This window comes from Vombatus ursinus, unplaced genomic scaffold, assembly GCF_900497805.2.
Source record: "Vombatus ursinus unplaced genomic scaffold, bare-nosed wombat genome assembly UNPS02014814.1, whole genome shotgun sequence".
NCBI lineage: Eukaryota > Metazoa > Chordata > Mammalia > Diprotodontia > Vombatidae > Vombatus > Vombatus ursinus.
The window spans coordinates 3,301,491-3,315,282 of NW_020954592.1; the positions used below are offsets into that span (position 1 = coordinate 3,301,491).

The 13,792-nt window shown below is 37.6% G+C and overlaps 1 protein-coding gene across 5 annotated transcripts in view; it reads left to right on the forward strand.

The window, feature by feature from the left end:
* SHROOM2 (shroom family member 2) overlaps positions 1 to 13,792 on the forward strand; it is a 245,232-nt gene that overhangs the window by 156,912 nt on the left and 74,528 nt on the right. For all 5 annotated transcript variants that reach the window (XM_027835360.1, XM_027835358.1, XM_027835356.1 and 2 more), the window contains exons 4-5: positions 3,868 to 6,409; positions 8,085 to 8,185. In XM_027835360.1, the coding sequence (XP_027691161.1) occupies positions 3,950 to 6,409; positions 8,085 to 8,185 (2,561 nt within the window). In that variant the 5' untranslated portion in view covers positions 3,868 to 3,949. The remainder of the gene's footprint in view (positions 1 to 3,867; positions 6,410 to 8,084; positions 8,186 to 13,792) is intronic.

Genomic DNA, 13,792 nt, shown 5'->3' on the forward strand with positions numbered 1-13,792 from the left:
GTAGTAGTAGTAGTAGTAGTAGTAGTAGTAGTAGTAGTAGTAGTAGTAGTAGTCTGATTTCACGAGCTGTCTAAAATAGTTTTCCTTCTTTGTTGAAAACAAACATCCACTCTCCATTTTTCAGAGTATTCATGTGAGGTAAATGAAAAGTAGATCAAATACGCTATTACATATTTAAGATGTAATGAGAGAAGGTAATGTTTAGAACTCAAGGCTCTGAAAATATATACAGATTCTCAAAGGAGCATTACAACTTGAATGAGATGATTAGATGATTTTCCATTTCATTAGTAAAATTACTTAAAGTAACCCAGTCTCCATTACAGCTGATTTTACAGTTTTTCAATTAGGGGAAGTAGTATGCATCTACTTTTATATTAAATCATGATTACTATTATTTATATGTTTACTTTGTCTGGAAATTTCTCAGAATTGCATCAGAGATACAGGGTTGGAAGAAGGAAGGAATGGTGTTTCATTTCTAACAAATGCAATTTTTTTTTTCTCAGACTAAAATATTAGAAAATTCAAATGATACCCTTAACTCCTTTGAATCATTTATCTGGTAGATTTTTTTCTTCTGGTAATATATTTTGGCTTCCTTGGCATGACCTTGTGACCCTGAATTTCCCTGAGTAAACAGGGATAGAATCATAGGTGTTTTGTTTTTTTTTCCCCAAGAAGCTTGACTAGTCAACAACTCATCACATAACAATGGAATAGACTGATGAGTCTTGTAAGAAAGACTCAAAATTACTAGGGTCAAAAGTGCTTCAACCTGAGATAGTACTGTGAACCTCAGGAAGTAGTGATTTACCTGTTCCTGGAGATCTTCCAATGTAGACTTGATAAACTACTTATTTGAATTTGTTACCAAGAAGATTCATGCCTTAGGTATGGGTAGTACTAATTGTTTTAAGAACTTCCTTCCAAATCTAAGATTCTCTGAATATATATTAGTGATGCTTTTAGATAATACCTGTATCTTCATAACATTGCTTATTGTTTTAAATAAATAATTTTGAGTTATCTCAATTATAAAATGATATCAAAGATTTTGCTGTGTAACCATTATTACACATGTGGAACCCCATTATAGAATATCCACAATGTATGGGTTTACTAATATTTCACTTCTCTTTTTTAAAAATTCATTTGTTTTTGCTGTTCTTTTTAAAAATTACTTATTTAGCATTTTATTTTCCCCTAGTTACATGTAAAAACAATTTTAAACATTCATTTCTAAAACTTGAGTTCCAAATTCTCTCCCTCCCTCCCTCCCCACTTCTCCTCATTGAGAAGGCAAGCAATTCAATATAGGTTATACATGTGTAGCCATGCAAAATATTTCCATAATAGTCATGTTGTGGGAAAAAACCATAGTCCCCCACCCAAAAAAAAAAACTCAAGAAAAATAAAGAAAGTAAAAAAGTATGCTTCATTCTGTAATCAGACACCATCATTTCTTTTTCTGGGAATCGATAGCATTTTTCATCATAAGTCCTTCACACTTGTTTTGGATCATTGTATTGCCAAAAAAAGCTGTCACTTCTAAACCCAAAAGTTTTGCTTGACTAATAGATGTTTTAGCAGTTGTAGCAGTTCATAGTATGTCAAATTTCCTGAGCCAGAAACTAATAAATTATGTCTACATTTACTCCTTTATTCTCAAGCCAATTTGTTAACATCATTTTGATGTATTAATAATGGATGGTTAAAAAGACAAATCCTTTAGTTGACTGTAGATGTATCAGGATAGGTATTAACTACTAATTAGCTCGTCTTTGGGCTTAGGCTGGTTGATGGGACATAAAGGTGAGAAAATAGAAAGGAAACCATTTTCTTTGGTAATTGAAGCATTAGGCCAGCCTGGTACTGTGGATTTGCAGTGAGAGAAAAGGGCTTCTTCAAATCTTAGCTTTACTGCTTAGATAATCCATTTAACCTCTGCTGCACTCAGTTTCCTCATTTGTAAAATAAGGGGAATTAGACTAGGTGATCTCTAAGGTCTTTTCCACTTGGTCAATTCTAATTAATCACAGGAGATTTGAATATTTCTCTCCTTTAAATCAATCAATCAAATGTAAACTTGGTCTGAATGAATCAGTTTGGAAGGATCATAAGGGTTTCGGGCCATTAGGTAAAAGCAGATGATGGCACACAAGAAGAATCTTGCATTTGATTGAAAAGAATGAGTCAAGGTCCTTAGGTTACATATAAAAAAACTAGTTCAGAAGCCAATCAGTAGAGCGGTGGTCCAGGGGCAAAGAGCTCCTCAGAGGGAATTGCCCTTGGGAAGGAATGAGTTTCACAGCCCAGTCCCCCAACACCTAGATCTGGAGTTCCTGTCTGTGTCAGTAGCAGGATACCCAAAATAGCAGTGCTTAAATGTCAGCATTTGCACTAGGAGCTAAGACATTGAAGACAAACTAAATGCACCAAAGAAAGACAGCTTCAGAACTCTATAAGGGCACTAGTTGAGCAGAGAACTACACCTATAGGAAATTTCAAGAGGTCTCTATGAAGGAAGACTAAGACTTCCAGTAACCAAGAGCTATGAATTACTCTGTTGCTACACAATTTCCCTGTGTGTATATATCTCATTAGGGCAACTAGGTGGGCGTTATGGATAAAACATTGGGCTTGGAATCAGGAAGACTCATGCTCATGAGTTCAAATCCACCCTCAGCCACTTAAGCTGTATAATCCTGGGCAAGTCAACTTAACCCTGTTTGCCTTGGTTCCTCATTTGTAAAAATGAGCTGGAGAAGGAATGGCAAGCCACTCTAGTATCTTTGCCAAGGAAGCCCCCAATAGGGTCATCGAGTTGGACATGACAGCATACATTTTATTACCATTTTAAGCTTGAGCCTGTTCTGCCTTGGGTTCTTGTGTTTGCAAAGGGAATATGTTCCCCACTCTGGAAGGGAGAGGTATTTATTTCTATAATGACTGTCCTTGCTATGTCTATTTGGTAAATACTTTTTCTAAAAGGTAATTAAGTGTGACTGATAATCAATGGAAAACACAATCAATGGGTAGGTGGTGGTGAGCCTGTGAGTAACAGAACTTAAAAACTCTAGGTCCTTAGGGTTACCTACAGAACTCTTAGGGTATAGTAGTCAGCTGTCCTCTGGAGACCTAACCTACTAGTATAAGTGAGAGGTGGGGAAGTAATCCCAGAAGGGGTCCTATACTATAGATAGCTAGGTTTCTCATACTGTCTCTCATGAACCCATGTGCTGCGCATTAATTAACATCCATACTTAATTAGCTTTTGGAAAAGGATATTTACTAAGGTCTAGCAATGACAATAATTAGAGTTGAACCTTAACTGGAGTCACACTTTTCATTTAATCACATAAAGGCCTTGGGCGGAGTGGGTTCATACGTGTTATAGTAAAATGGCGAAGAAGCACAAACATTGAAAACAAATGTGGTGAAAGAGTTTGGTTATTTGTCGTCCTTCTATTCCTTTCCAGTGTCCTCAGAGGCGTCCCTGATGGGCTGGGCTCCGAGGTGCCTTTGTAGTATACACATGATGCCTTCTTTTGTTGGTGTTTCTTTTTCTTCTTAAATGATAAAATTGGAGTCATATGATGGGAAAAGAAAATTCTTACGATTTTCCTTTTGTTCTGTCTACAGAGAGATTCTTTTACCTTCCGATAATTTAGAAATATTAGATTTAATGTGAACTCATTAATCATTTTGATATCAGAAGCCTTTATTGTTCAGTTTTGTTAAGTTTACAAATAGAAGCAGCTCTACATATGAGTATTTTTAAAAATTATTATAATTTGTTGTTTTATTTTAAATCGCAACATTTCTGAAAAATAATTACCCTTTGGTGCTTTTCTCATTTTCTAGCTCTTCGTCCCACGACCTATCGAGTTCATGGGATCAGACAAATCTGCATCGCACTTCTGACCAGTTCAGTTCCCTGGGTAGCATGGACAGCTTGGACCACCCTTCCCAGCCATACTCCTATGGACGACTTTCTGCTGCAAAGTCCAACAGCAGCATCGACCACCTAGGCAATCCAAACAAGCGTGATTCCGCCTATGGCTCGTTTTCTACCACTTCTAGCACCCCTGACCACACTTTGTCTAAGGCTGATGCCTCTTCCACAGAGAACATGCTGTGTAAGGTAGGCCTATGGGACTCAGCAAAGCCAGGGACCAGCAAACAAACCCAGTCCTTCAGTGATAATATTCAAAACCTAGAAGAGAGACTTGGATGTTTGCCATCTGCTCTCCAGTATGAAAATAACAGAAGCCCTAGACTGGAAGAAAACGCTGATCCCAGATTTGTTAGTTCTGGAAGATCCAGTTTTGGGCCTGTTTGGTATGTTCCTGATAAGAAGAAAGCATCTTCTTCTCCACCACCCCCACCCCCGCCTCTCCGTAGCGATAGCTTTGCTGCTACCAAAAGCCATGAGAAAGCCCAGAGTCCTGTGTACTTGGAGACAGCCGGCACCCAGCACTTTACAGTTCTCAACCGATCTCAGCCAAGGAGCGAATGGAGATCAGAAACTGTAGATCAGCAGCGAAGAATGATACGAGTGAGTGATGGGAAAAGGACCAGTAATGCCACCTATAAACCCGATCTCAGCTTGGACTATGGTTGGCCTTCCTCTGATGATAGATACAGCAACAACCCAGGGAGGAATAACAGGCTGCAGTCATCTTTGTCCAGCACAGACATTCGTTTTGCACAGTCGGCTTATGGTTATCACCACCAGCGCCAATACAGTGATGAAAGCACTTTTTTTCGCAGTTCCAGGGCAGCCAGTTCATCTAAGGAACAGCAACATTTAGTCCATTATGGTGGCCACCAACAGCTGCCCGATGACCACATTCAGACCTGTAAACCTGCTCAAGTTAGGCTACTGAGTGCCCCTGCTTCCATTAATAGTACTGCTGACCAGAAGATGGAGAACACTGGACAGTCTCGTTACTACTGCATAACGAAAAAACAACCAGCTCAGGGAAGCAACCAGCCGCAACTCCTCAAAGATGAATATTGGAAGTCTGGAACTGGGACTGATGCGTCTTCTGGAACACATGAAAATCTTGCCATAAACATGATGGGCCAAAAAACCAAATGCCATCTACCTCACTGTGATGAGTCTTCTATGGATTTCAGTGAGAGGAACAATTCTTACCCAATGGATAGAAGAGGGGATGGCTGGACTACTGGTGGTGATGAGTCTCAGAAATCCAGCCACATTGAGAAAGCCAATCAAAAGAGAGTTGCAGAAGACTTTAAGTGGGGTGAAGAAGAAAGTAGCAAAATCTCTCCACAAAAGACCCCCATGTTGCATTCCTTAGCCCAAGAAGGGAAAAACAGGTCTGAAAACAGGCAGGATGCTAGTATAGAGAAACCACTACCATTTGACGCACAGGTAGGTAAACCAATACGAAGGAGCGACCGATTTGCAACAACCCTAAGGAATGAGATTCAGTTGAGAAGAGCAAAACTTCAAAAAAGCCGAAGCACAGCTACTTTGACTGGGACAAATGAAGAAGAAGAATATGCTGATGGCTGGAAAACAGAGGCAGGCGAGAATTTCAATACAACCTCAGAGGGATCTTTCAATAATACCTACAAAGACCATTTAAAAGAAGCCCAAGCCAGAGTTTTGAGAGCTACTTCTTTTAAACGGCGGGACTTAGAGCCCAGCTCCTCTGACCATCACTCAAGGTCGTCACCTGAACGTAAGGCTAACGGATATAGTTCCTCCTCCTTGTTGACACTGGATTCTGACAGTGCCTCTCATTTCTTTGATGTGAGCCAGACCAAGGCATCTACGTCTGGGAATGGCATGCAGCATGTTTCCCGCATTGGAGGCAGGAAGAGATTCACAGCGGAACAAAAGCTGAAGTCTTACTCTGAACCAGAGAAAATAAATGAGGTGGGAATTTCAGGAGATTACCATCATCCCTGCCAATATCCCAACACATCAGGGGAAGCCATAGGCTCTTTTGCTGATCGGTGGAAGTTTTTTGAAGAAACGAGCAAGCCCTCCCATCACAGGCCTGCCCAAAGACAAGCCATTTATGGCTTGCTGAAAGAACAAACTGATAGACCAGGTAGAAAAAGTCACGGTCACGGGGGAGGAGAACAGTGGTATCAGAAAAGGACACGGACTTCTTCTTTTGGAGAGAGCTTGAACTACAGCAGTAGTAAAGTTGAAAAAGTGGGGAAATCTGAACAACCTCAGAGACTGGGAACCTTTGCGGAGTATCAGGCTTCCTGGAAAGAGCAGAGAAAGCCCTTGGAAGCAAGGAGTTCTGGGAGATATCATTCAGCTGATGATATTCTGGATGCTAGTCTTGGGCAACATGAGAAACCCCAGTACATACATGAAAGATCCAGGTCGTCACCATCTACTGAACATTATAAACAGGTAAAAAAAAACCCATTTAATTCTTAAATTGAAATAAATGAAATTAAATTTAGAAACCAGCTTCAGTTTTAATTTATTCTCATTTATGCAGACATTTAAATATTTTACTGTCATACACATAGTTTTGTTTTTTAAAATTTATTTAATATTTTATTTTTCCCCAGTTACATGTTAAAGCAACTTTTAATATTAATTTTTTAAACTTTGAGTTTCAAATTCCCTCCCTTCCTCCCTTCCCAACCCCCCTCGTTGAGAAGGCAAGCAATTCATTATAGGTTATACATGTGTAGTCATGCAAAACATTTCCATATTAATCATGTTGCAAACACATAGTTTTTATTAGTATCAATACCTATGAAATGGACCTTCATATAAAGAAAGCAGTAAGGACTTAGAGGTATATATTTCCAGGTGCTGTATTTTTAACATCCCCATCTCATTAGTACTTTTGTAGCCATCCTCTTATCCCAGTCTTTTGATTCATTCTCCTACCATATTCAACTGGAGAAAAAAAACAAAGAACAAAAAAGCAACAAAACTAGAAGATATGCTAGAGGTGGGAATATACATGCATACACACAAACACACATACTTAAGAAAAGAACAAAGAAAATAGTTCCTTTTAAGGCTTAAGGAAAAAAAATACTTTAAAATATAACCAAAACTTGCTTTGTGTAACATTTTTGTTTTTATTTTTTTTTAACCGGTACTTTCTCTTTTTCTATATTTATATTATCAAGTATTGCCTTGAGGGTGAAAAGTTACCCTTGTAGATAAGAATAATTAAATAATAGGTGGCTCCACTTTGAATAGTAAGAGATTTCAGTCTTAACTAAACATTATTTTCTTAAAAGCATATCTACCCACAAAACTAAATATCTGTTGAATTAAATATAGTCTAAATAACTCCTTTGGAATCTATCAAGAATGTTTATTGAGGGTTCATTATACTTCATGCCTTGTTTGATTCAAAATAATAAACTTCAGATTTAGGAGAGTAACAGAGATGTGGTTTGTGCTGAACATGACCAGTCAATTTAATGCCAATATTCAGCATGCTTATTTAAAGGAAACTGTAATTCACTGAATCTTGGTACTAGACGGAGGAGCATTGACTGAGAGCGTATTGTTTCTAAGATAGTGCCATTTGAGTATAAAACTGAATTCAGCTTGCAAAACAGTTGAGGCTGACCTCTAAGAATTTCATGCTTTCTAAATCTGGAGAGAGTTGTAAATAGTGGCCATGAAATGTGAAAAGCCTTAGCTATGAATTGTCTTTGTTAAAATGCTGAAGAACAAAACAAAACAAAACAAAAAGAACCCCTCAAGTAAGTTTTAGCATGTTGTGGTTTCTTGTTTTTGCCATTTTAGATGTAAACGTTTGTTGACTTTCTGTGTGAATTTTATTTTTCTTGCAGAACAGAATAGGGCTGTGAGTGGGGGGTTGAAGAGGAGGCATTCAGTTATTTGAGGGATGTAGGTTGTAAAACTGGATGGGAAAGTCACATGGCACACTACTACATTTTAAGCCAAGTCAGTTCAAGAAGACATGCAACATTATTGACTTCATGTATACTCAAGCAAGGCAAATCCGCAAATGAGAGGTTTCATAATACTAGGTTTTCTGAAGAAAGAAACTTGATGACTCGGTGTCTTACTGTGTTTTCCTTTTCAGGAACCCTCTGCTGGAGTGAGAAGGCAAGCTGATGATTCTGGAGAAGATAGAAATTATATTCGCTCTAAAATCAGTACTGATGAGGGGAATTCCACTTTGAGGTAGGTACATTTGGGGCTTTTGCTTAGTCTGAAAGTTATTTTTTTCTTTCATATGAATGTTTTTGTTAAAATAGATGGAATGTCTGTTCTCTTGCCAAACTAAAAAGCGGATGTTAATACAGCATTATTTCCAGCCTTCAAAAGGCTATATATTACCACTTTTTTTTTAAAAATACAGTAAGCTTCTGCTATAAGATAGATGACAGGAAAATTCCTAGGGCTAAGGTTTCTAGTTCTTCTTTGGCATTTTTACTTCTTAAAATGGCTGAAAGGAGATTCGTATGTAGACAGAAAAAGAAATCTAACTTACTGTTCTGCAATTAGATGCTTTAAAAAAATGTCCAGCTTTTCTAAAGGAATGTTTCAATATTCTACTCTGCAGCTGTGTGTTGGATTATAGTTTTCTAAAATTAAGACTTGGTGTACAGAATACAAAAGAAGGAAGAGTTTCTAAATTTGACTTCTAAAATCAGTTAACTTTATGCCTTAAAATAAGAAACAAGCAAATCCACACCAGAGAGAGATCAAAGCCGTTTGAAAGAACTAAGCATCAAAGTAGTATGCTATAATACTATGTATTATAATTAAAAACATTGTGAGTATAGCTGTTTAATTGCAACAAGACAACTTAATTTATATTAGATGCATGATCTCTTGCTTTTTACATATGGAGTTTGGTGGTAGTAAGAGGGGAAAAGTCAGAATGGAAACTGAATGTCACTTGTTTATATGTAGAGTAACCTTGTTATAAAAGCCTTAATTGGGCTTGAAAATATATGTACACAATAGTATAGCATATTGCATATACCTCTGTTGCCTTGTCTGTTTTGTATAATAGGCATTAGATTTGAATTAAACATCTAAGCCCGAGAGTCATTCTCTTCACATGAAAAGTCCACCTAAACCCTTCTGCAGTGTAGTTTTTAAAAATCATTTTAAATCTCCGCATATGGTGTTGGTGCGTTTTAAGCGCCATCCTTTTATTAATGTTATAAATGAACATCAGTTGTCTTTGTGCTTAAAAAGCAAGAAGGTAGGAGAAAGGTACTCAGGAGCTATATTGTGTATACTTGTGTAGAAAGTCAGTCTTTATGTAACTATCCTTTCCATATGAAACAGAGGGCCCATGGGTAACAAAAAAGATGTGAATAATACACCTACGCCAGCTCTTTGGCAGTGTCAGTGCAGCACAATCCTAGCTTTATTACAGTGGAATCCATGTAAATCATGTGACTAGGCACCAGCTGTAATGATTTTTAAAAAGCCTATTTCTATGTCCTGTTGCAGTTGTATTATTTAGGCATCACACTGCATTGCAGGGAAAGGGTTTGTTAAGTGTTCTCTTTCATGGTTTTTCTCTGCAGCTCTTTGTCTCATCCCAGGGTCATTTAAACTATTCAAAGAGCACATATGGTTTTTGTACTAAAAACTTCCAGTTGGAGAATTTAATTCCTCAGCTATGAATAGACCCAAAGTGATAATGAATGGCTATAATGTACGGACTCAATTTTTTTTTTCTGGTGGAGAGGTAATGCCATTTACACATGGCAAAAATAGAGACGTTATAACCGATTTTTAAATCATTCTGGTTCTGTTTAGTCATAGGCAAGGAATGATTATTACTAATAATAATAACATATATATAGCCCTTTATAATTTACTAAGCACTCCTCAACACAATCTTATGATGTAGGTACTGCAAATCCTTATTAACATTTTAAAGGTGAGGAAATCATAGCTCAGGATGATGGATGATTTGCCTACCACCAGGATGTTGGTGTCAGAGTCAGAACTTGAACCCAGGGCTCCCTGACTCCAAATCCTGTTTTCTTCTTTTTGTGCTCTTATCATGTTGCCACAATAATCTCCTGTTAACATTCATTCCAATGACTCCTCATGGTGTGAAAGTCAATCAAGAATCTGAAAGACTATTAAAAAAAATTTTTGATCCTATATTCCATTAATAAGTTAAATTTAAATCAGTCTATTTTAAATCAGTCTAAATCAGATATTTTGCAAATATTACTTGCTTCAATATTAATAAATAACATATTGATAATAAAAAAGCTGAAAATAGTTTAATAGACAATTTTCATACAATGTGTAGTTCTTGTGTAAAGATTGGTACTTAGAAAAGAAATGAAGCCACTTAAAAAAAGGTAAAAGATAGCAATAGTAATTTCTCATTAATTTTAATTTTTTTTTAAATCTAGTAAAAAATTGTTTGGGCTTAAGTGAATTGAATATTTTATCTTTAAAATGTATAAGCTATTGTTTTATGACTGTCATCTGCTATAGCATCATAGATCTACAGCTGGAAGTGGAAGGGGATAAGCATTTATATAATGCCTACTGTGTGCCAGGCGTTGTGCTAAGTACTTTTTACAAATAACTCATTTGATTCTCACAACTCAGCAAGATAGGTACTTTTATTACTGCCATTTTATAAAGGTTGAGGAAACTGAGGCAAACAGAGACTTGCCCATGGTCACAAAGTTAGTGTCCGAGTCTGGTTTTGAACTCAGGTTTTCCTTGCTTTAGGCCGGGTGCTCTGTCCACTGAGCCACCAGCTGTCTCTAAGGCACCTCAGAGACTATCAGAGACTATTTTATAGGTGGCAAAACTGAAGTCCAAAGAAATTATCCATCTTAGCAATATTTTTAAATAGCTATTCTTGTTGGAATAATTAGGTAAAATTATTTCAGTAGAACTTGTTGTATACTTATTAGTTCTTTCTGATTTTATGCAACAGAGATTCTTAACTTTTTTTGTATCATGGACCCCTTTGGCCAGTGTGGGGAAGTGTATAGACCCCCTTCTCAGAATAATGTTTTTAAATACATAACATATATAAAATTGTAAAGGAAATGGGTTATATTTTAGATGATTACCAAAATGTTTTTTAAAAATAATTCACCAAGTGTGGTGGTGTATGCCTGTAATTTCTGATATGGGGGAGGTTGAAACTCTTGAGCAAAGGAGTTGTCCTCTGTAATAGGTTAAACCTAATAGGTGTCTGCACTAAGTCTGGCACTAGTGGGTGAGGCCCTGCTGGATGGTGTCGTGGACAGAATTCAGAACTGGAGTCAGGAAGACCTGAGTTCAAATCCAGTCACTTCCCCTCTGTTTGTCTCAGTTTCCCTGTCTTTAAATGGGGTTAATAATAGAACCTCTCTCATAGGGTTGTTGTGAGAATCAAATGAGATAATAATTGTAAAGCACTTAGCACAGTGCCTGGCACATAGTTAAGTGCTATAAGTTTTGTTGTTATTATTATTATTATTATTATTATCATTGTGGGTGGTGGTAGTTATTATTAATGTGTGGGGTGTCACCAGGCTGGCTACTGAGGTACAAACTGGAGTAGCTCAGAAACAAGAAAGTCCAAATTCATGTGCCAACTAGGGGTGAGATTGGGCCCATGAGCAACAGACCAGCCTGAGTGAGATAGGGAGACTCAGTCTCAAAAAAGTAAAAAAAAGATTTTATTTATTCAAATGTGCTATTTTATTTTAATTAAAGTTATTTTTAAATAAAATTTTTGAAAGTTCGCAGGCTCCAGGTTAAGAACTCCTGTTATACATTGCTGTCAGCTGAGAAACATGCAATTACGGCACACGCAAAAATAGAATGAGGGTGGAAGGGAAAAAAGGAAGAGCTTTGGGAATTAAATAGGTGTCCTTGTCCCTGTAGTTTAAGAAGGAGAAGCCCCTGCATTAGCGGGGGGCGCCGTGAGCTCAGGCAGCATACCTCCCTCCTCCGCCCCTAATCTTCATCTTCCCTGCCCAGCATGTGGTAGGACCCCTTTGCATTCAGGAGCCTTCACAAGAACCTTTGGCCACCAGGAGGAGGCCAGGAATTCTCTCTCCTGCCTGCTAGCTCAAGTGAGGACTGAGTCCTCCCACAAGGGAGGGCTTCAAATAAAATTAAATTTTAACAAAGCTTAATCTTATTAAAGAATAAGGGGGTGCTGGGGGATGGAAGGAGTTGGGTTACAGGCAGAGGAGCCCTGCCCTTGTTGGAGCATCTTGAATCTTTTTTTCTGTTATTTCTCTTCTGTTTTGTTCTGCCTATAGAGGCTGTGTATGTGTGTGGGTGTGTGTGGGTGGGTGGGTGTGTGTACACGCATACACGTGCATGCACACACGGACGCCAATGCTGCTTCATAGGATAATGTCCAGAAATGACTAGACCTAGAATGATTATACATCGAGTGATAACCTTCGGATAAAAGAAAAAATATCAGCTCCTTTCCTTGTAGTTCTCCTGGGGCTTGTTACCCTGCTGTTGACCTGGTAGCTGCTCTAATAATCAATCATCATGAAGAACTTTTTTTTAAAGGAAAATATGAATGCATCTATGCACCAGACCCCCCATGTCTCTAGAAAGGGCTTTGATGGATATCTTAAATACATCAGTTTGTACTCCTCTTCCGCATTCTACTTTTAGCTTTGCAGTAAGACATAGTTAACATTTCTTTCTCTAAAATGGGCTTGGATGACTCACCTTGCTTAGTTCAGGCCTTATGTTTTTCCTCATCTGTTACGAGAGGGGTTTGAATGAGATCAGTGGTTCTCAAACTTTTGGGTCTTGGGAACAATTATTGCGGACCTCCTAAGCTTTTGTTCATATGGTACATATGTATGTGTGTGTATGTATCTGCCTATATTTGTACATATTTACTTATCTATACATATGTGTGTGTTTATACGCACACCCACATATACAAAAATAAAGAGTTCTTGTCCATGAATAAGATTAAAGCTATTGTGTATATATGTATGTGTACATGTGTTTATATGTATATACATATAAGCTTTTGGGGGGATAAACATATGTATGGATTATATACATATCCATACATATATGTGTATATTCAGACACGTGTGTGTGTGTGTGTGTGTGTGTATCTCCCACAAAACAAAAGTTTTGGGGAGGGTGTCCTCAATAATTGTTAAGAATGTAAAAGTGTTCTGGAGACTAAAAAGTTTGAGAACTGCTGATCTAATCTGTATACTGTGTGTGTACATACATACATACATACAAATGCATACATACATACCATGTATACATACATACCATGTGTACATACATGCATACATACTCTGTGTGTGTGTGTGTGTGTGTGTGTGTGTGTGTGTGTGTGTGTGTGTTCGGGAGGAGAGGGTGGTCAACTGTGTGAAATACTGTAGAGAAAAGGTTTGACGGGGACTGTCTTTTACCTTTCTTTCTATCTCCAGCACTTAGCACAGTGCTTAGTAGGCACTTATTAACTATTGCACAATAGATCATGGGCAAGTTTGGAAAGAATACCCTCGGTTAAGTAATGAGGTCAGAAGCCAGGCTACAAAGGGTAGAGAAATGGATGCTTTGAGTGTAGATCAGAGATATCAAACTCAGTTCCACAAAACTCCTGGGGAACCAGATTAAAATACAATTGGGAAATTTTTGACAAAATAAATTAAAATACAATACAACATAGTTAATGTTAATTGGTGGTTTTCTAAGTTAATAGGTAAGCCCTCAGGGATCCCTTTCTATTTGAGTTTGTCACTACTGTTGTAGACAGTTTGTTTTTGTTTTTTTTTTTCCCTGGGAGTTTGGCCA